Consider the following 21,549-nt stretch of genomic DNA (forward strand, 5'->3'; position numbering starts at 1 on the left):
AGTCAGCTTGGTGGACCTCTGCGGACAGACCCTGGGCGGAGGCGGGATGGTCGTCCGCTCCCACGCGGAGTCCCGCAGGTTCTACTTCGTGGCCGAGGGGACGGACTGCTGGCTGACCATGCGGGCTGCCGCCCCCCGGGACCAGATCCAGTTCCAGTTCCACTTCTTCCTGGTGTACAACCTGGCCCCCGGCCCCGCGGGGCCCACCGGGCAGTCCGCGGCCCCCACGCCGTCGGGCCCAGGCTCCGGCCGGGGCCCTGCTAGTCGGCCCTGCTCCCTCGGCTCCTCCGTGCGGTTCTACGACGGGGACGGCCCGACAGCCGCCCCCCTGGGCCCGCCCTTGTGTGGAACGACCATCCCCGGGCCCGTGCGCTCCTCCGGCCGCTCCCTGACCATCCGCCTGGTGACCCGCAGACAGCAGCCCCGGGTGGACTTCGTGGGCCACTTCGCCGCCTTCCGATTCGGTGCGCAAGGAGGCCCGGTCTGGTCGGCGGGAGGGTCCGGCGGGAGCTGGGGGTCAGCATCTGGAGAGATTGATTCATTCAGTTGTATTTATTGAGCGCTTATTGTGTGCAAAGCACTGTACTAAGCACTTATGCAGGGGTGGGGTTGGGGGGAGGCACACCCATCCAAAGTCCAGACTACTGGTCTTGCCTTAGGATTGACCTGAGTGAGAAATGGGTCAATCTGGTTTTGGATCCAATGGGGAGGCTGGGGGTGGGACCCGGGCCTGATCTGGGGGGGCGAGGGCGGTCAGGCAGGGGCACTTGGGAAGGGGCGGGGTAGGGGGTACCCCCCAGCTCGTTCTTATCCTCAGTTACTTGCACTGGGTCAACCAAGTCAACCAGAGAAGCAGCGCGGCTTAATGGAAAGAGCATTGGCTTGGGAATCAGAGGACATGGGTTCTAATCCCGCCGCCTCTTGTCAACTGTGTGACCTTGGGCAATCCATTTAATTTATCTGGGCCTCAGTTACCTCATCTGAAAATGGGGATTAAGACTATGGGCCCCATGTGGGACAACCCGATCACCTTGCATCTACCCCCGTGTTTAGAACAGTGCTTGGCACACAATAATAATAATAATGATGGTATTTGTTAAGTGCTTATTACGTACCAAGCACTGTTCTAAGCGCTGGGGTAGATACGAGGTAATCAGGTTGTTCCACGTGGAGCTCGGTCTTCATCCCCATTTTACAGATGAGGGAACTGAGGCACAGAGAAGTTAAGCGACTTCCCCAAGGTCACAAAGTAGATAAGTGGCAGAGCCAGGATTAGAACCCATGTCCTCTGACTCCCAAGCCTGTACTCTCTCCACTATGCCATGCTACTTCCCACAGATATAATTATTATTATTATTATTACCCCCCAGCCTACCCACTTCAGGGCTGCCAAGGCAGCCTGGCCCCGGAAGGGGTGTGGAGGGTGGGGGTTTACAGAGATCAGGCTCATCACCTCCAGCAGCTTGGGGGCAGGGGGCGGGTCAGAGGCCTCCAGCAAGTTGCCCCCGCTTCCCCTCCCTCCCAGTCCCGCCCCTCAGAGCCGAGCATGTGGGGAGGTGGCCGGGAGGGGTGAGTTTCGGCTTCGGACCTGCCTGGCAGCGGATAGCTCCAGCCACACGAAGCCTGCGTACAATCGCACGGATTCACACACCAACTCGGTTTCAAAGGGTCTCCCACTTTTACTTGTTACGGGCGCAGCAGCGACACCTCTCACATCCACACAATCCACACCATCACGTACAGTCTCACCTCGTATCATCCCCCAACACACACATATACACACAGACACACACACATACCAACCCATAACACCTACAGCCACACAATCCACACTATCACACACAGCTTCACCCCACATCACCATCCACCCACCCTCATCACACATATACTGACCTCCACACCGTCTCCTACATCCACAGTCCACATCGTCATACAGTGTCTCACCCCACATCACTACACACACACACACACAAAACCCCTCTCACATACACACTGCAACCCACACCGTCTCCCACATCACCTTTACACCCAGTCTCACCCCACATCGCTTCACACTCACACAGTCCCACACCGCCGCCCACCCACCAACACAGAGACACATCCCCACACACTTGCACGCCATTGTCCCCGGAGGCCCCTGGGAACCGGAGCAGGCTGCTCGAGCCCCCAGCGCTTAGTACAGTGCCTGGCGCATAGTAAGCGCTTAACAAGTACCACAGGTACTGATACAACTATTGAGCCAGTCGGGTGTTTTTTAGAGACGGACCCGTCGTCCTGCGGTGAGGGAGGCTACTTCCGCTGTGGGGACGGCCGGTGCATCTCCCGGAGCCTGCTGTGTGACCTCGCCGAGATTGACCACTGTGGGGACGGCGGGGACCGGGAGCGGCGGTCTCCGGCCGAATGCGCAGGTCAGCACGGGGAGAGCCGCCCCTCAGTGGGGGAGGGACTGCCCTGGATGGTTGGCCCACCTTTAGGGGCTCAGGGGAGGAGGAGGAGGATGGAGGACTTGAGGGAAGAAGGCTGGGAGGGAGGGGACATAGGGTGTAGCTGCAGAAGGAGGGATTAAGGGTCATTAAGTGCTCGTCAGGGTGTGGGCTGCAAGAACAGGTGGCTAAAGGTGGTTTGAGCCTCTACCTTACCTAAAGATCTTTGGGCCTAGGGGTTCCTGCCTGTCTGGACTCGGGGAGGGGGTGAGGATGGGGGTGGAGAGGGCGCGGGGGCCGGGGCACGGGGAGCATCATTCCCCTTGGAACCAGGGACGTGTTTGAGATGGCAGCCGGAGGATTTGGTCTGAGATGTTGAAGGTTCTGGGTGAGCAGAGCCTGAGGAGGACTGAAGCGGGGAGGCTGGAGGAGGTCGAGGTGCTGGGGAGGCTGGGGATGTGGAGGCTGGAGGAGGCTGGGATGAGAAAGCAAGGAGGAGGCCGGGGTGGGAGGCCAGAAGAGGCTGACATGGGGAGACGGGATGAGGCTGGGTCCGCTTTTCCAGCCCCGAGGCCAAGGCACCTGTCAGGCTGTGAGGGTTGAGGGGCTGAGCTGGGAGAGAAGCCAGGAGGGCCTCCAGCCCTTGTTTAGGTTGGCCAGTCTATTATCCTGTAAACTCAGCTCCAGACCAACCCCCTCCCCCATTCCCTGTAGGACTGTCCACCTCCCTGGCTCCACAGTCCACCACGCACGCCCACCCTCGAGCGCTGACCTCTCACGGCCCCAGCCGGGCAGGAAGTGGGAAGAGCCAGTCTGGAGCCCCTCGCCCCACCCTCAGGGGCACGACTGCAGTGAAAGGTGGGTGATTCTCCCTTCCCCTCCCCTCCCTACCCCTAGGCCAGGCGGGTGGTTCTTGCTCCCTTCTCTCACCTAGGCGGCCCTATGGGGCAAAGCCCCAAGCTTGCCCACCCCAGCCGTCGATTCACCCCGGCCCCGTCGACGGTTGCTCCGGCACGGTGCTCCTTGACTCTGCTCCGAGCTGGGTGCTCCGGAGTGCCAAGCGGGAGAGCAGGTCGGCGGTGGAGAGGGGGGCACGGAGCTGAGACGCGGACACTCTGTTCCCGCAGGGCAAGGGTCCCCGGAGGCCGTGCTGTCCGGCGTCGCGTTGCTCCTGGGCTCTGCGGGCCCCCTGGCCGGGCTGCTGGGGCTCTGTTGCTGTCCCGGCCGCTGTCACCAGAACAGTCCCCGACCCCGGCCCCGGGCCAGGCCGCCGCTCTGGGCCGACAGGGCCTTCCCGGTTTCGCCTTTCTGCAACTCCCCGCGGGTCACTTGCCGACGCTGCCCCTGCGGCTGCCTCCGACCAGGCCGGGGGCGGTGGGGCACGGTTACGCCCCAGCCGGTGGCCGCCCCCGTGCCGGTGTGATGCCGCGGCCGCCACCTTGCTGAGCCCACGGGGAAATCCCCTACATCCCAGGAGGGACCACAGCCCATACCCCACCCCCGAGAGCTCAGAGCCCATGAGGTATCCCTTACCAGAGAGCCCAGAGTCCATGGGGCGCCACGGCACCCCACCCCGCCAGCACCGGGAGCTGTGCCGACGCCTGGACTGCGGACGCGGTGGACACCGTGGGGCGAAGCAGCAATAGGACCCTTTGTTTCCTGACCTCTCCCAACCCTCCACCCCAGGCGGGGAAGTCCCTCCCTCAGGGTCCCGCTCTGGCCGCCCTCCTCTTACCCCCCCAATCCTCCGGGAGCCCCCAACTCTGGGGAAGGCTTGGGCTGCGGGCAGAGAGGCAGGGAGTCCAGAGAAAGCTGGGGGTAGCACCTTTTATTTAAGAAAAATAAAAACAAAGAACACAGGAGGAGCAGCTCTGGGGGCCGCAGATAGACCGGGGAGATCTCCCTCTGCAGGACCCCGTGGAGGGAACCCGGACCCCAGGCCGCAGCCGGCTTCAGAGAGGTCAGACAGCAGAGTCAGCTGGGCTTATGACAGCCCCGGGGGCTGGTCCCAAAGCCCTCCACCCCTCCCAATCACTCCAGACATCTGAACTCCTGTAGGATCCTTGGGAGCACGGGGGGAGATGGAGGGAGTTCGTAAAGGGCCGGGGGGAGGCTCCAAGAAGGGGCACTATGTTTCAGTTCCCTGTGCCGTGCTCTCACCCCACTGTGCTGCCCTCCTTCTCATCCTTCCCTCTCTGCTTTGGCTTTCTCCCTTGCTCCCTGTGCCCCGGGACGAAGGGGCAGGACACAGCACCGCCCTGCGCCCCCTGTCCTCCTGCCCGCCCCAGCGTCCCCGCCCCCAACCTCCCACTGCAGCGGCCTAGGGGGCCTCGGGCCCCTTTCCCACTGCCCTCCTGGGGTCCGGCTGTGACAGCCGGACAGTTCTGGGTGTCCGAGGGGGCCGATGCTCTACCACCGGGCCTGGGCGACGTGGGTGGAGGCAGCTGGGAGCAGGTAGATTCTTCTGGGGGTCCAGGGGAGCGGGGAGCGGGTGAGGTCAACTGTCAAGGAGCCAGGCCCATGTGGAGAGATCAGCTGGGGCCATGCGAGCTGGGGGCGGGGGTGCCAGGAGGAGGAGAGTGGGGAGCAGAGACCTGCCGTGCTTGGGCAAGAGGCTGGTTCTGGCGTAGTGGCTGGCATTAGAGTGCTCTGAGATCCCCCCAAGGCAAGCACCGGGGAATGGGGCTGAGAGGCAGGGCCCCCGGCCTGCTCCTTCCCACCCGAATCCCGGCGGGCCCTGGAGGGGAGAGGAGCTGGGCTCGGTGCAGGTCCGGCACTACTAGCCCCAATGAGGCCACAGCTCCCTGGAGCCGGACGTTGGCACCGACCCACCGGACGCCGGGGTCGGGCCAGGCGAGCCATGTCCGCCGCCTTCAGGAAGTGGGGCTGGGCGGAGGGGCCCCAACTGCGTGGCAACTCGGGCCCTTAGCCTCCCAGGACCTCCGGAAGAGGTAGCGGGGGGGTGGGGCGAGGCGGCATGGGAGATTGGAGGGCGGGGGAGGAAGGGGAGAACCGGCCTCAGGAGGCAGCCGGGGGCCATTTCTGTCCTGCCGGCGGTGTCCCATAATTCTCTGATCCGCCGCGGGCCCAGGTTGGTGGCCCACGACAGAGCCCCGAAGCCCCGGTGGCTTGGGACGCCTGCAGTCCCCAGGCCTCTCGCCGACGGGACTAGCCTCTGCCCTCCTTCCTTCCCCTCTGTGGGGGCAGGGCGGGGCAGGGTGGGGCCGGCAGCAGCCCCTCAACCCACCCACCACCCCCGTCCCAGGCCACCCCTCTGGCAGGGGCAGGTAGCAGCAAAGCACCACTGTGTCTTGGTTTCTTACAAAATATTCATCATCATCATCGACATCACCGAAGTAATAATAGAGTAATCGGGGACGCTGTGAAGAGTCCAGGGGTGGGCCGGGGAAGGACCCTAGGGTGGGCAGGGGCGGACGGGGCCCGTGCCGCCCTGGGTGCGGTGCTGCAGGTCCAGGGGCTGCGGCGGCACGGCTCCCAGGCGGGCGCCGTGCAGCACCAGGTTCCTGATGCAGCCGGTGATGCCCTCCTGGAATCTGCCCCCAGTCAGAGTGGCTGCCGCCGGGGCGCCCCCTGCCGACGGAGGGAGAGCGGCCCACGTCAGCCCCTGGTCCTTGGGCTCGCTCCTCCGCTGCCCCCCCCCACATCGCACCCACTCCCCTGCCTCTCTGCCGGCCCTTGCGGGCTCCCACCCGGCCTCCCCCATCATTCCCGACACGCCGGTTCCCCCCGCCGCCCTCCGCACCGGGCACGGGGGCCCCAGGAGAACCCATCTCACCGAGGTAGATGCCGCCCTTCGTGTTGACCGCCACGTTGGGGCCCGGAGACTGACCGCTCACCAGCTCCTCCCCGTCTACCTGGACGGAGCCTCTCCGTCCCTTCCTGCAGGGACGCTGGGGTCAAGGTGTCGTCCCCCGCCCGTCCCCGGCCCGGACCTCCTCCCTCCTCGCCAGGGCCTGGGAGGCCGCGCGGCCTCCGCACTCCTTCTCCCCCCCAACCTGCCGCCCCGCCGTCTCCGTCACCGAGAGGAAGCCGGCCACCCCGCTGCGCCCAGCTGGGAAGCGCGGCAGAGCTCGTGGGCGGCGGGATGGACGGGGGGAGTCGGAAGGAGAGGTGACCCCGGGCAGGCGGGCAGGGCCGGCGCTCCCCCAGGCAGCTGTGGCGGCCTCGCCCGGTCCCCTGGCTCCTCAGGGTGTCGCAAGTTAGATCCTTTTGCTTCCCTCAGCAACGTTTCTTCCCCGGTCCCTCACTGGGAGACGGAGCTCCGGGGCCTCACTGTCCCTGGATCCCGTTGCCCGGACCCCTGGTTCTCAGCCGCAGATGCCCACGGCAGGGAGGAGGGCAGGGGCACCGGGCAGCTTAACTCAAGGCGGCCCTGCTTACTGAGGTAGCGCTTACTGAGCGAGTAGAGAGAGCTTCAGACCCCTGAGCCCGGCCCCGCCTGGCTCTTCCCACCCCCATCCCTCCCTGCCTTTCTCCCTGCTCCCGTTCAAGCCCCAGGCCGGCCCCCGACGACGGTGCCCCTTACCGGACAGCCGTCACTTTGTGCCACTCTCCGTCATTGATGGGGTCTTCAGAGGTGATGTTGGCCTCCCCGCTGCCCAGCTGGTAACTGCAGGTAGGACCCGCGGGCGGCATCCACGTGAAGGATGGGCGGGGAGGGGCTTGGGGCCAGGGAAGGCGGGGGAGGTGCCGGAAGCAGCCCAAGGACGGGAAGGGGAGGGAAAGGGAAAGAAGGGGAGGGGAAGGGGCAGTCCAGGCCAGAAACCTGCTGGGCCCCATAGGAACCTGGGGTTTCCTCAGCAGCCTTGGCTTGGGGAGGACACAAGGTCTACGGAGACTGAGGGTGGGGAGGGCTGGGGGAAAACGAGGCCAGGGAGTCTCACCTGAAAACAAGATGCCCTTGCCGCAATCCCAGGCTGATGAAGTCCTTGCCCTGACCATCCTCTCCAGCCTCCTGTCAGAGCAGCCACCGGGGGCTCAGCCGCCTCCAATCCCCTCCATCTCGTTGGGGCCGCCCCCACCTCTCAGCTTCCGGCAGCAGCCGCCTCCCCTACGTCCCCTCTCCCTCCCGGCCTCATCTCGGCCCCCACTCACCGCGCCCTGCCACAGGAGGAGCCCGCTGGAAGAGCTGGTCCGGACTTCCAACTCGATGGTCTCTGGCAACTCGGGCGGGCTGGGCACGGGGGAAGGGCAGGGGAGGGCAGGGGAGGTCCGAAGAGGAGAGTGGGAGGAGGAGGAAGAGGAGGAGGGACAGGAAGGGAAGAAAGTGGGACGAAGTGAAGAAGGGAGCTTCCTGTCTCCGTCCTGGGTGCTCACACGGGATACCCACCCTATCCCACAGGGATCCCCACCCCTGGCCCCAGACCCTCCTCCTCCCTAGAACTTCCACCAGTCCCACCCTCTCTGCCCCCCAAGCTCCCGTGAGCTCCTCCCTCCCTGGAACCTCTCCCCAGCCCCTCACCTCCTTGGGAACACCTTTCCTGGGAGCACCAGGTAACCGCCATCTTGGAAATAGGCACCATACTGCCCAGGGGCATCTGGAGGAGGAGTGGGATTGGCTGAGGGCATGGTGGGGGGGGGGCAGGGGAGGCAGAGCTGGACTCTGGGCCCCAAAGACCACAAACAGGGCTCCATGAGTGAAGGCAGCCCCCCATTGTCCTCTCCAGAAGCTGGCCACATCCCGCTCGGTCAGACCGGGATCAGACTGGGGCCTGGAGAAACCAGGAATAAAGCAGCCTCTTCGCCCAGCCCGCTGGGAACTGGCACCGGCCCGCAGCAGGCCCGGTATGGACTGGCCCCCGGGCACAGGGCCGGTGCCCCCGCTTGCAAAGTCTTGGGCTCTGCTCCCTCCCCACCCAAACTGCCCGCTGCTCTCAGAACGCAGCTGGTAGGCGGGCCACGAAGCTGACCAGCTTGGAGCTGGGGGCAATTCCAAGGGCAAGAAGGGGATGGGATCGGGCTTGGGGGTACATACCATTGCCCCCGCTGCCCTCTAGGTGCCACTCTGATCCGCTGCCTCTCTGGCCAGAGCCTGTGAGGAGGAGAGTTGGCCCGGTCAGCATGGCTCAGAGAGGAGGGTGGGTGGCTGGGAAGTGCGGCAAAGGCTGCCAGAGGGGGATGGCTGGGTCGGGGGCACGGGGGGAGAGGGGCTGGGAGATGACAACCTTGCTGGCAGCGTGGACCGGAGAAGCCGGGGGCACAGAGGCAGCGAGTGCCCTGGCAGGTGCCGCCGTGCAGACAGGGCTCCCGGAGCAGACAGGGGTGTTCGGCGTGCTCACAGCGATCTCCTGGGGGCAAAAATGGCAGCGATGGCCTGGGTGGTCCCGGGGTGCCAGCTTCCCCGGGCCCCGGCACTGACCAGCCTGCCGGGGCTCAGCCATCCCGGAGCCCTGTCGGAGAGGCAGGCCTGGGAGATGCCCCATGAGGGAAGAGAGGGTCATCCTATGCAGGAAGAGGGTCCTGCTCTCCTCTGCGGTGCCAGAGCGTGAGGGACCAGGCGCCCTTTTCCCTCAGGACCTGGAGAGGTGCCCACGGTGGGGGATCCCACAGCAGGGCAGCCTGCGATGGGGGGAGCTCTCAGCAAGGGAGCCCACAGCGGACGTGCCCACCTTTGAAACCTTCCTGGCACAGGCACTGGAACTCAAACTCCCCGGCGGGCATACAGGTGGCCCCGTGCAGGCAGGGCTGGTGCTCACACGGAGAGCTGTCGCGGCACTGCCCCACGCCCTGGCTACTCAGGAAGCTGTAGGTCAGATCCAGTCGCTTTCCGTTCACCGAAACCTGGGGGGAGAGGAGGCTCGGGGATCTGCAGGGGGCAGGGGAAGGGGGGACACGGGGACCCCTGGGGGGCGCAGGGAGGGAGAGACACGCGATCCCCGGGACACGGGGGGGCCTCTCACCTCGCCGATGCAGCCCCGGAAGTGGGCGGTGACGTTGGCGGCGGGGGGCAGGGACAGCGTGGGCTCTACGCCCCCGAGGTAGAGGGGAGTACGCAGGTTGAGGCCCTGGCTCTTGCCCGGGGAGGACCGCTGCACCGGGCGCCCGCCGTCCACCCTGAGGCTGCCGTCCTTGTTCAGTCGTTCCGCCGACACCCGGTGCCAGTGACCCAGGGTCAGCGGCTCGGCGCTCCGCAAGACGGCCGTCCCTGCAGTGGCCGTCGGCTGGGCTGAGCCCGGGCGGGGCCTAGACCCGGGGGACGGTGCCCATTCCACAGCCGGGGCACCGAGGAGGGGCTCGAGGGCACTTGTGTCCCGCCCGGGTCGGGGGGGAGATCCCCGGCCGGTCTGCCCCCCCACCCCCCGCCCCTGCCCCACACTCTTCATTCCCCCTCCCAGCCCACCCCTCCACAAGCCCCGGACCCCAGCCCCCCGCCCAGCCCAGGACCTGACGTGGGAGATTCTGGCAGCACAGCGGGCACCGCCCCAGGGGGCCGGTGACGAGAACGCCAGGCCGGCCCCACCCTTGAGCACCACCGACCTGAGCCCAGCTCGAAGCGGAACTCCAGGTGCCCGCCGGACATGGCCAGGGATACGAAGTCCTCCACGGGGCCCGCCTTGCCCCCGCTGAAGAGCAGCAGCCCGTCGGGTGCCAGGGGCTTGAACTCGGCATCCAGGCGCAACTCGTGGTGGGTGTTGGTGAGGGCCGGCAGGGCCAGGAACGAGCCCCGGCCCGACAGAGCTGGGGTGGTCACGGTGACACCTGCGGCCGGAGAGGCCACAGCTCACACACGGGGCCTGAGTCCTCTGGCCTCCTCCCTCTTCCCTCCGGCCACCACGGGCTTCCTCCCCCCCAGGTCCCCCCAGGATTGCTCTCCCCCAAGCCCAGGGACGGGCCGCTCACCCACCTGCCATGCACTTTTCCCCGGAACGCCCCAGGTGGCAACGGCAAGAGTAGCCCCGTCCATCGGGCCTGTTGACGCAGGTGGCGTCGGGACCACAGGCCTCTGCAGGGGAGAAGGTGGGTGAGGGGCGGCGGGAGCTGAGGGGGCCTAGGAGATTAAGGTCCTTCCCCGGAGGCTGACGTCCTCTCTCCATTTTTCCCATGTGTCCCTCAAGATCCACCGGATGTCAGCTGCTCCACTAGATCGTATGAGGTCAGGGATAACGACAGTATTTGCCGAATGCTTACTACGTGCCAGGCACTGGAGCGAGCGTTGGGGTGGATACAGGCAAATCAAGTTGGGCCCAGTCCCTGTTCCACAAGAGGCTCACAGTCTCAATCCCCATTTACAGATGAGGTAACTGAGGCACAGAGCAGTGAAACGACTTACTCGAGGTCACCCCGCTGACGAGCGGTAGAGCCAGGATTAGAACCCACGATCCGACTCCCAGGACCATGCTCTGTCACTACACCATGCTGTTCTTCATATCCATCAACCCCTCCCTAGCATTTGATCCAGTGCTCTGCACACAGTAAGCACTTAATCAACAGCACTGCTCCATCAGGAAAGGGCAGCGATTTAGTGTGGGGGAGTAGGGGTGGGTACGGCGCCCAGACAGGACGACCCACGCTGGTTGTGGCTGCCAGTAGAGGGTCTTTAAGGAAGTACCCGGGTAGGGAGCAGTGGAAGGGTCTGGAGGGACACCTGGATGGCAGTGCAAGGGTCAGGGGTCAGGGATGTGACTGGCTGGCAGTGTAGGGGCCAGGGGTCGGAGGGCAGGGATCAGTGCAGGGGTCACGGGTTGGAGGGGGTACCCGGGGCGGTGTAGGGGTCAGAGGATGGTACCTGGGTGGCAGTGCAGGGCCTGTGAGTGCTCACAGCGACTTCCGGTAAAGCCGGCAGGGCAGGTGCACACGTAGCTGCTGCTCTCCGAGTCTTGGCATTGACCCCCATTCTAAGACGGGACCCCGACGGTCAGTCGGCCCTCCGCCCTTCTCCTCCCCTCCCTTCCCTCTGGGTCTCAGTGTAGTGGAAGGACCCTGGAGCCCAGGCCCCACCCCCAGGTCTCTCCACACCAGCCTAGGGGGAGAAACGCACGTGGGTAGAGGGCAGAGAATCCCGGGCGGACGGAGAAGACCGGCCGTGGGGTCGGGGCCCAGGGGTGGCCACGGGGCAAGGCAGCTACCTGGCAAGGCCGGTCCTGGCACGTGGGGCAGTGGGAGATGCCATGGGCGGTCAGGTTGAGGTCGTGGAAGATGACTTCCTCCCCCTGGATGAGCAGCTGGCGCACACAGCCTGGTGGGGGGCGGAGCCGGGGGAGAGTGGGCTAGGTGGGTCGGTGGGGCCGTGGGGCAGGAGGGAAGCCTCCGGGGTCTCACCCAGGACGCACACATTCACACGCACACCACTTCAACAAGCAAATTTCTTCGAGTAGATGACACACATCGTACTGGTGGGGGGTGGGAGGGGCTGCCGTAAGTGGGGGAGGGTTCTGAGGTCACGGCCGTACCCACAAAGCCGCCGCTGTGCCCAGCCTTCGAGATGGCACCGTAGTCCGGATAGCCGCCCAGATAGAGCTCCTCATTCAAGTCCAACCCTTGGAACTTGCCCTGAGGGATGGGAAGGCGGAGGACGGAAGGGGTGGGGAGGGGTCGGGGTGGGGGGTGAGGAGGGGAGGAGAATAGAGGCAGAGGAGGATGGGGTGGGGGAGACAAAGGCTCAACACTGTTTCTGGGAGTGGGGCAGGAGGCCTGGGTTCAGCCACGTGCCGGCTCACTCCTGCCTCCAACCCCCACACACCGGTACCCAATCTGCTGCTCCAGGCAGACGGTGGAGACGGGGATGCTGGGTGGGGGGACACAACTAGTCCGGGGGTGGGGCAGCAGCAGTCCCCTGGAGCCAGGCCCCTCCTGAAGTGACTGTGCCAGGGTCCCCGACACCTCCTGTCCGGAGCGGAGAGCGGCCCAGGCGGGCGGACGGGGCCCAGCCCCGAGCAGCAGGGACAGGCCTGGTGGTGTGCGGGGTGGAGGGAGAGCGGGTGGCTTAGAGGGCAGGAGAGTGTGCAAAAGATTAAGAGGCCGAGGAGGGAGGGGGAGGGGGCAGGAACAGGCAAGGAGCAGGAGGAGAGTGGGAGGGTGGCGGGAGTCGCTGTCCAGGGCAGGGGGCAGGAGGGAGGAAAGACGGGAGGCGGGTCGGGGAGGGTCTCTCACCTGGGAGGTGCCATTGACTGCAGGGAAGGTGCCCACAACGAGGCTGCCCTGGGTCAGACTCCGCAGCAGTGTCACCGTGTGGAATTGGCCCAGGGCCAGAGGGTTAGGATGACGGATGGTGGCCATTCCCGAGCCGGCGTCAAACCTGCCAGGTTCGGCTATTCGTCAGTGGTCTCGGGGGCCGGGGTGGGGTTGGGGGGCGTGCCCAGGGTGGGTAGAGGGGGACGGGGGAGGCGAGGGGGACCGGGATAGGAAGTAGAGGTCAGGGAAGGGGGAGGAGGAGGAGGGAGTGGGCCAGGCATAGGCCAAGGAACAACCTACCATCCCAATCGTCCATTCACCCACCCACCAACCCATCCGTTGACTCACCCTTCCATTCACCCACCCTCCCATCTATCCACCCATCCCACCCAGCTCGTGCTGCTCAGGCTTATATTTGGGAGGGGAGGCGGGGCGGGATGAGGGGGGCAGGAGGGCTGTCTTACCTGAACTCGGGCCTGCCACCCACAAGGCCGAAGGAGATGAAGTCCGGCTGTCGCCCTGCCTGGCTGCCAGAGGTCACGCTGGCGCCCGGGCTCTGCTTCTGCCCGTTGTACAGCAGCATTCCTGCCAGGGCACGGCCAGGTCAGCGGGCAGCGGGAGGTAGGCGAGGACCTCCCCAACCTCCCTGAGCTGCACTGCCCGTCCAGCCCCCTGGTCCGCTCCCGCCCGGTTCTCGGGCACCGGAGTCCTGGCAGAGCCCAGGTCCTCCTGCCCCTCCCTCCCTCCCCTTGCCAGCCAAGTGCCCATCCCCGCTCCCGCCCACGTTTCCGCCTCGCTGGACCCCAGAGAGGAAGAGATGAAGCCCAAGCAGGAAAGAGGCATGGCGTGAGCCGCCCCCCCCCATTTCACACACACACGGGGTTACCAAGGACCAGGCAGTAGGTGGAACGGGCACTTACCCGAGTAGAGGAGAAGGGCTGGAAGGTAGGGGTGACCAGAGATGAGGCGGGGAGAGGGAGAAGGGGAGAGGAGGTCGAGGCGCGGGAGAGGCGGAGCAGACCGGGAAAGACGGAGAGAAGGGAACGGAGAAAGAAGGGGTAATTGGGTTTAGCCAGAGCCCAGTGGGGCCAAGGGGCAGAAGAGAGGAGGGATAGAGGGCAGAGCGGCAGAGGAAGTTAGAGAAGGCCGGGGGGAGGCCGGGGACGGTGACCCCATGGGGAGGAGGGAGAAAGAGACCAAGAAGGGAGGGTAAGAAGGAAGGGAGCCCCTGCACAGTCAGCTGATCGCCATACGTTGCCCTGAGGCAGGCAGGGGAGGGGAAGGCAGGAGGCCTCCCGGCCAGGAGAGTAGGGGGGAATGGAGGCTAAGAGGAGAGAGAAGGAGGACCGGGCCATGGCTAAGCAGGGTCGGGAGAAAACGTTCAGGAATATGAACCAACCCCCTTTGCCTCTTGGGTGCCCCCAACCCTCTGTGAGTCTCTCCCAGATCCCTCCTCTCCACTCACCAGTCACCCCCAGATCCCTACTCTCCCCAGTTTCTCCCCAGGGGCAGCTCACCGTCAGCAGCGTCGGGCCGGAAGGTGATCTGAATCTCAAACTTCCTGTAGGCATCCTTGATGGTGGGCAGGGGCAGGAAGGAGTGTGGGGTCTGGGTGAAGTAGGGAACCACCCGCTCTGCGGGCAGAAGTCACGAGGTGAGGGCTCGGCACGGTGGGGGGCACCGCGTGGCAGGGGGCGGGGGCTTAGGTCCGGGAAGGTCGGGGGGCGAGCGGGAGCCGGGCAGGAGACTCACCTGGCACCTGCAGGTGGGCAAAGGCCTTCACCCTGCCCTGGCGGTTGGTGGCGGTGCAGACGTAGGTGCCCGCGTCCTGGGGCCGCACCGCCGGGATGGTCAGCATGTGGTTCTCCAGCCGGCTGTCCGGGGGCAGTTCACCCTCCAGCTGAAAGAGCATCACGATGGCTCCTCACACCTGCCCCAGCCACGTCGCCCTCATCCACCACGACCCCACCCGTGCCTCACCCAGGCTCCCTCCCAGCCCCTCCTCCGGCTCTGCCTCCATCCACCTTCCTGAGGCTTGGGCAGGACCCGGGCTAGGTTCCCTCAAGCCCTAGCCTCACTGGTCCCCGAGGTCCGCTGGGCCTCCGAGATGTGGTCACCTGCTGGACCGGCAGGGCCTCCGCACCCCAGCACCTTGTGAGGATTACAGGTGCACCCCTGGCCGGCCCAGTCTTCCCCTGCCCCACCACCCAGGGACCCTCAGCGGACGCACCCAGGCCGACTTCCGCTCCGGAACCATCGACCGCCCTCTGCATCCCTGTTTCCTCGGGCCTCTTCCCCCTCGGCCTCTGTTCCCTGCACCGCCGTGCCCGTCTTGCCCCACCGTGCCCCACCTGCCGGACCCCTAACCCTATCCCACCCACCGCACCCCACCGCTCTTACCTTAGTCCAGGTGACGTTTGGGGTGGGGAAGCCGGAGGCCATGCAAGGGAAGACCGCAGCAGAACCCGCTGGGACCCGCACCTCTTGGGGAGCTGAGATCTGGGGCAGCGCTGGGGAGGGCAAGAGGGGGGCACACACCCTTGGTCCCCCGGCAGTTAGGGGCCCGGTGGGGGGGGCTGGCAAGCCCGGGAGGGGGCAACTGTCCTGAAACACGTGCCACCCCGACTCGAGCACAGTCCGGGGGCCAGTCCTCTGAGGATCCTGGGAAGTTGGGTAACGGGAAGGGGCGGTGAGTGGCCGGAGACGAGAAAGGAAGGTGACGGTGGGATGAGGGTGCCCCCGCGGGGGAGGGGCGCGTGCGAGCGGGGGCGGGAGCGCTCACCCTGCACCAGCAGCAGCACGTGGGACTGGGTGGTTCCCGCGCTGTTGGTGGCCGTGCAGCGGTACTCTCCGGCGTCGGCCTGCTCCACGCGGGCGATCTTGATGGTGTTTCCGCTCTGCACGACGCCGGCCCGCAGCTGCCCCCGCACTTTGCTCCAGCTGACCTGGGGCTTGGGATCGCCCCGGGCCAGGCACTCCAACTCCAGGGAGTGGCCGACCACCACGGTCTGCACGGCTGTGCGGGCGTTGATGAGGACCGAGGGCAGAGCTGGGGAGCGGGACGGGGCGGGGGGTCAGAGCGGAGAGGGGAGGGCTGGTAATCAGTGCCCTGGACCACCGGGCCACACTCTCCGCCCAGAGGTTCGGGCCGCCCGTTCCACACCACGGGACTGCCTGGCGTGTCCCCCCGACGCCCGCCTGCCTCTCGGCTCCTTCCCCGGACCAACTCCGAGTCCAGGCCTCTGGACCTTCCTCCCCGCTCCGCTCCACTCACCGTGCACAACCAGCTGGGCGCTGGCCTGTGCCTGGCCCCAGGGCCCGTGTGCCCGGCAAACGTACGTCCCCTGGCAACTCTGGTCTAGGTTGTGGATCCTGCAGAGGAAACAGGAGTGCTAGAGAGGGGCGGGGCACGGAGAGTGGGGGGGGGGGGGGCAGGGAGCCGAGGGGAGAGACAGGACACCGGGGGGGTGGGCAGGGCTGTGGATTGAGAGCACAGTGCCCTGCAGGCTGGGTGGATCCGTTCGGGGATGGCACCTGTGGCCTGCCGGCCAGAGCGGGATGTGCTGTGCTCACGTCCCCACAGTGCCCAGCTCTCTGGGCACTGGTCCCTTCCCACAAGGTCCTTCCTTCTGGGCCTGCCCGGGGGGAAGGACCAAGGCCATACCCGCTGGCGGAGTCTGCCTGAGGGGGAGGAACCCGGGCCGCACCTGCCCGTGGAACCTGCCCAGGAATGCAGGCTGGGCCCGCCCACGGAGCCGGCCCAGGGGAAGGGACTCAGGCTGGGCCCGCTCTCAGAGCCTGCACGACGGAGAGGGACTCGGGTCACCCCTTCCCGCAAAGGCAGCCGGGAGAGGGACCCTCACCTCAGCACCCCGTCTTGGATGGTGTGACCGGCAGGCAGCTGTCCTCCTTCTTTGAACCAGTGGAGTTGGGTGCGAGGGTCCCCTGGTACAGCGCAGTGGAACTCAGCACTGCCCCCAACACTCTTGGTCTCCAGCTGGGGGGAGACGTGCACGACCGCGGGACCGCCTGTGGGGCACAGACACTGGGGTTGAAGCCCAGCTCAAGGAGCCGGAGCCAGGCCTGGGGCTCGGAGACCTTCCCCGGCTCCCCCAGACGTGGGCCCCCCACGCGGTGGACGGGGAAGGCGGCGTGGGCAGGAGGGAGGCGGGCCGGGGGCTAGACCTCCGTGCTCGTGGAGCCCGGGCCCCAGACAGGAAGAGGCGGGAAGCGGAGGATGTCCGAACCATCCCCGGGCCTGGACGGGCACCGACTCACTCACCCTGGACACTGAGCTGGGCAAAGGCCTGGGCGGAGCCCACCTTATTGGAGACGAGGCAGCGATACTGGCCGGCGTCTCCCAGGGTGGCAGAAGCGATGTCCAGGGTCCCGTCCTGTACGGTAGCATGCCCGGGCAGGCTCCCGTTCACCCGGGTCCACTGGAAGGTCAGTGGGGGCGTGCCGTGGGCCAGGCACTGCAGCCGGACCCTCTCCCCGACCTCGACCGAGGCTGATTCTGGGAGCGTCGTGGCATAGGGGTGCGCTGCGAGGGAGGAGACGGGCCCGGTCGGTGAGGCTGGGGGTGGCGCGGGGCACGGGTGGGAGCGGGGAGAGATGCTGGAAGCTTCTGGTCTAGACCAGGGCGAGTCCCCGAGGGCTGGTCGGTGATTTCGGCCCTTCCCGCGGAACCCTGGGCAGCGGGGATCCCAGGTCACGCGCTCCTCTGCGGGGTCACCCGGCAGAGGCCCGCCCACTGGCAACCCACTGCCCCCGGGGTTACCCTCCCGGTCCCGTTGGGCAGCTCCTTACTCTCCACGTGCAGGGTGACTGTGGTCTCGGCGTGCCCAGCCGAGTTGCTGGCATTGCAGATGTACTGGCCCGAGTCCTGCTGGGCCACGCGAGGGATGATCAGAGTGTCACCCACCAGCTGGTGCTGCCAGGGTAGTGGGGCCCGCAGCTTGGTCCACTGCAGGGTGGGTGGTGGGCTTCCTGGGGGCAGGAGAGGCCCTGCGGTCACAGAGCTGTTCGCCTGACTACTCCCCTCGGCACCGCCATTTCTCCTCCCCCCTTGGTTTCCCCTTTCTTTTTCCCCTTGGTTCCCCCCTTAGTTTACCCTTTCTTTCCCTTCATCTTTACCTTCTTATCCCTTTGGTCTCTCCCTTCTTCTCCTAGGTCTCCTTCTTTGTCTCCCTTTTCCTCTCCCCCTTGGTCTTTCCTTTCCCCTCTCCGGTCTACCCCTTGGCTTCCGTCTTGGTCTTCCCCCTCGTTTTCCCCTTTGGTCTTCCCCTTGGTCTCCTCCTCCTTCTCCCTACCGGTCTCCTCCGTTTCTCTCCTGGTCTCCTTGGGTCTCCCATTTGGTTTCTCCCTTGATCTCCCCCTCAGTCTTCCCCTAGGACGTCCTCCCACCTTTTCTTCCCCTACGACTTCTCTCCAGCCTCCCACTTTTTCTCCCCTTCAGCAACTTACTGGCCTCCCTTTCGATCTCCCGCTCGGCCTCCCAGGACCCTACCAGGCTGGGTCCTAACCCGGACGCCTCGAGGCAAACGTGACCTCTTCTCACCCGGAGCTCCAATTCCTCAAACACGGCCTGGATCCTAGTGACAAGTCTACCCAGTCCCCTACCCGAGACCACCCCGCCCCACCCCCGCTCCTCACCTGTGGCAGAGCAGCGCAACGTGGCGGTCGTCCCGGCCTCCACGGTCATGACCGGCTCCTCCACCCGCGCCTGGGGTGCCCCTGGGGCACCGAGGCCCGTCTCCACACTCACCACCACCTGGGCCTGCGCCGTGCCCAGCGCGTTTTGGACCACACACAGGTAGGTTCCGGCATCCTCCGGCTTGGCCGCCGGAATCTGGGGTAGGGAGGGCCGGCAGGGTGACTCCCGGCCCTCTGTCCTCTTCAGGCTCAGAGCCTCGCGGCCCCGGCTCCCACTCTTCGCCCCGGCTCTTCCCTCTCCTTCCCCGCCCTCCCGCCCCCCTCGGCCTCGACGGGGGTCCCACGCCCCTCACCTGCAGGATGGCCTGGCTGTCCAGAGGCCCGAGGGTCCGCTGCTCCACCTTGTGGGGTGCCCCGAGGCGGGACCAGCGGGCAGCCGGCCGTGGGTCCCCGGTGCCCAAGCACTCCAGGCTCACGGCTTTGCCCACCTTCACCCGCACCGGACCCTTGGGCAGTACTGACACGGTGGGAGGTCCTAGGGAGGCCGGGGCGGGAGGCGGGAGTCAGAGGGCTGCCCCTGGCCGCCCGTGGGGAGGCTAGGGTGGTGAGGGGCAGCCCACCCCGCTCCTGCCCTGGCCAGGCTCACCTTGAACACTGAGGCTGACCACGCTGTGGGCCACGCCGTAAGGGTTGGAGGCCACACAGCGGTAGGTCCCGAGGTTGCTGGGTCGGGCGCCCACGATGGTGATGATGGAGCCGTTCGGGCTCAGATGCACGTTGTCTGGAGGGGTGGGGCGGGAGGAAGTCAGGGCTGTCCTCCTCCTCCAGCCCTGATTTCTCCCTCCCTCCCAGAGGCAGAGGGAGCTAGCACAGCCCAGGAACAATGATGGCGGGATTTGTTCGGGACTTACTATACTGTGCCATACAGCATTGTACTAAGCGCTGGGGTAGAGGCAAGATCGTCAGGTGTGACGCGACCCCTGTCCCACACGGGGCTCAGAGTAGGAGAGAGTACAGGTATGGAATTCCCATTTTGCCGGTGAGGGAAACTGAGGCACAGAGAAGTTAGGTGACTTGCCGCAAAACACACAGCAGACAAATGGCAGGGCCAGGATAATGATGATAATTGCGGTATTTGTTAAGCGCTTACTATGTGCCAAGCACTGTTCTGAGCGCCGGATGAAAACCCAGTTCCTCTGATTCCCAGGCCTGTGCCTTCTAGACCATGCTGCTCCTCCCGGGAAGCTCTTGCAGCTCCGCCAAGCCTCCCCATCCCCTCCAGACTCTGACGGGAAAGCTGGCGGGGTCTGTGGGGCACCCCACCCTCTTCCCAGCCCGGGCACTGGGCCTCCCCCCATCTGCTCTTCTGGCCGATCAGCCCCCAGGCCGACCCCTCCTCACCCTCCAGGTCCTGGTTCCGGGCCATCTTCCACTCAATGCTGATGGGCGCGGCCCCGTCGTGGACCAGACACTTAAAGCTGGCGTTCTGGCCCCGCTGCACGGTGGCCCCGGGAGGGTCGATGGAGATGACGGGGCTCTGCAGGCCTAGGGGAGGGGTGGGCTCAGTGGAGGGCGCGGGGAGACGGGGCAGGGACTGGGGAGGCAGGCAACCGGGGAGGAGCTGGACGGGAGGAGTCCGATGGGAAGAAGGGGTAGAAGGCTCCGAGAGGCGTGCATCGGTGCCCCGCTCACCCCCCCCGGAGCGCCACACTTACGGTAGGAAGAGCCGATGCTGGAGAGCACCGTGACCACCAGCGAGGCCTCCTGCGAGCCCACGCGGCACACGTACTCGCCCGAGTCGGCCGAGGTCAACTCGGGCAGCCGCAGCCGGGAGCCGTGGACCTGTGTGGGCGGAGCGGAGGGCGGGAGGTGAGGCGGGGCGAGGTGGGAGCTGTGGGCCCGGTGGGAAGAGGGGAGCAGGAGGGGAGGCAGCGGAAGGGACCCAGGCTTTGGGCCAAAGCTGCCGGTGACCTCCCCGCCGTCCCCTACCCCCCTCTCAGGCTCTTCCCTGGTCCCCCCAGAGCCAGCAGGCCGCGCTGGACGGCTCCCCCCGCCCCCCGCAGAAGACCCAGCCAGGCTGCTCCCCCGGGCCCTCATACCAGATGCTGGGCGGGAAGGCTGCCCCCGCGCCTGTACCACGTGACCCTGGGCTGGGCCTGGCCGGCCACCAGGCAGTTCAGGTCCAACGTCTGCCCTTCGGTCACCGATGAGGACGAGGACTCGATCCGGATGGGGGAGTTGGGTCCTGGGCCAAGGTACGGAGAGAAGGGTCAGAGGCCCGGGAACAGAGAACAAGCAACAGCCTGGGCCCCGGGGGAGCTCCGCACATCGAGCAAGCAGCAGCCGGGACAGCAAGGCTTCCAGGGTGCTGGGATCCCCGGCGTGACACACTCTCACGACACTTCTTCTCACGACACCAAAAACTTCTCACTTTAGGCTTCAAGGCTCTCCATCACCTTGCCCCCTCCTACCTCTCTTCCCTTTTCTCTTTCTACCGCCCACCCCGCACGCTCCGCTCCTCTGCCGCCCACCTCCTCACCGTCCCCCGTTCTCCCCTGTCCCGCCGTCGACCCCTGGCCCACGTCCTCCCGCTGTCCCGGAATGCTCTCCCTCCTCACCTCCGCCAAACCAACTCTCTTCCTCTCTTCATAAGCCCTACTGAGAGCTCACCTCCTCCAGGAGGCCTTCCCAGACTGAGCCTCCCCTTTTCCCTCTGCTGCCTCTCTGCCCCCCCTTCATCTCCCCTCAGCTAAGCCCCCTTTCCCCCCTTTCCCTCTGCTCCTCCTCCCTCGCTTCCCCTCCTCTCAGCCCTCTGCTCATCTGCTCATTTGTACATATTTTTATTACCCTATTTATTTTGTTAATGAGAGGTACATCCTCTTGTTTTTGTCTGTCTCCCCCGATTAGACTGTAAGCCCGTCAATGGGCAGGGATTGTCTCTATCTGTTGCTGAATTGTACCTTCCAATCGCTTAGTACAGTGCTCTGCACATAGTAAGCGCTCAATAAATACTATTGAATGAATGAATGAAAGTCCCCAGGATGCTGTCCGGTCTTCCAAGCCAAGCCCGGGCTTCCTCTATACACTCCCCTCTCCCCTCCTGACCCCGGGCCCAGGAGAGACATCTCTCTCCTAGGTCCCGGGTGTTCCTGTGACAGGAGGGCCCGGTAGCTCCCAGGTTGGCACCAGCCCTGTTTTCCTGATGGGCGGGGATTGAGCCCGGCTGGATGTGGTGTTGGGGTTAAGATCCCGGAGAGGAGGAGCCAATCTGGGGGCCCTCCCTTGGTCTGTCCACTCCCAGACTGCTCCGACTGGTCCTGCCAGTCCCCTGCCTGCCTTA

The 21,549-nt window shown here is 65.8% G+C and overlaps 1 protein-coding gene across 8 annotated transcripts in view; it reads right to left on the reverse strand.

Annotated features, from left to right (window-relative positions):
• Positions 1 to 5,728: 5,728 nt before the first annotated feature.
• The window catches only part of HSPG2 (heparan sulfate proteoglycan 2), a 102,522-nt gene continuing 86,701 nt past the window's right edge, over positions 5,729 to 21,549 (reverse strand). For 6 of the 8 annotated variants that reach the window (XM_039912120.1, XM_039912119.1, XM_039912118.1 and 3 more), the window contains 32 exons: positions 20,309 to 20,454; positions 19,925 to 20,051; positions 19,611 to 19,754; positions 18,856 to 18,990; positions 18,563 to 18,744; positions 18,210 to 18,405; positions 17,364 to 17,543; positions 16,837 to 17,097; positions 16,418 to 16,583; positions 15,829 to 15,926; positions 15,337 to 15,603; positions 14,955 to 15,064; positions 14,307 to 14,454; positions 14,072 to 14,188; positions 13,475 to 13,492; positions 13,019 to 13,139; positions 12,534 to 12,678; positions 11,834 to 11,933; positions 11,510 to 11,619; positions 11,170 to 11,278; positions 10,288 to 10,386; positions 9,921 to 10,142; positions 9,344 to 9,588; positions 9,053 to 9,224; positions 8,609 to 8,731; positions 8,419 to 8,475; positions 7,906 to 7,981; positions 7,539 to 7,617; positions 7,328 to 7,398; positions 6,970 to 7,053; positions 6,220 to 6,323; positions 5,729 to 6,014 (listed from right to left, as the gene is read on the reverse strand). In XM_039912120.1, the coding sequence (XP_039768054.1) occupies positions 5,839 to 6,014; positions 6,220 to 6,323; positions 6,970 to 7,053; positions 7,328 to 7,398; positions 7,539 to 7,617; positions 7,906 to 7,981; positions 8,419 to 8,475; positions 8,609 to 8,731; positions 9,053 to 9,224; positions 9,344 to 9,588; positions 9,921 to 10,142; positions 10,288 to 10,386; positions 11,170 to 11,278; positions 11,510 to 11,619; positions 11,834 to 11,933; positions 12,534 to 12,678; positions 13,019 to 13,139; positions 13,475 to 13,492; positions 14,072 to 14,188; positions 14,307 to 14,454; positions 14,955 to 15,064; positions 15,337 to 15,603; positions 15,829 to 15,926; positions 16,418 to 16,583; positions 16,837 to 17,097; positions 17,364 to 17,543; positions 18,210 to 18,405; positions 18,563 to 18,744; positions 18,856 to 18,990; positions 19,611 to 19,754; positions 19,925 to 20,051; positions 20,309 to 20,454 (4,388 nt within the window). In that variant the 3' untranslated portion in view covers positions 5,729 to 5,838. The remainder of the gene's footprint in view (positions 6,015 to 6,219; positions 6,324 to 6,969; positions 7,054 to 7,327; positions 7,399 to 7,538; positions 7,618 to 7,905; positions 7,982 to 8,418; positions 8,476 to 8,608; positions 8,732 to 9,052; positions 9,225 to 9,343; positions 9,589 to 9,920; positions 10,143 to 10,287; positions 10,387 to 11,169; positions 11,279 to 11,509; positions 11,620 to 11,833; positions 11,934 to 12,533; positions 12,679 to 13,018; positions 13,140 to 13,474; positions 13,493 to 14,071; positions 14,189 to 14,306; positions 14,455 to 14,954; positions 15,065 to 15,336; positions 15,604 to 15,828; positions 15,927 to 16,417; positions 16,584 to 16,836; positions 17,098 to 17,363; positions 17,544 to 18,209; positions 18,406 to 18,562; positions 18,745 to 18,855; positions 18,991 to 19,610; positions 19,755 to 19,924; positions 20,052 to 20,308; positions 20,455 to 21,549) is intronic. The other 2 variants (XM_029064730.2, XM_039912117.1) reach the window with 1 other exon arrangement.

The sequence above is a fragment of the Ornithorhynchus anatinus genome, chromosome 5 (genome assembly GCF_004115215.2).
Source record: "Ornithorhynchus anatinus isolate Pmale09 chromosome 5, mOrnAna1.pri.v4, whole genome shotgun sequence".
Lineage (NCBI taxonomy): Eukaryota > Metazoa > Chordata > Mammalia > Monotremata > Ornithorhynchidae > Ornithorhynchus > Ornithorhynchus anatinus.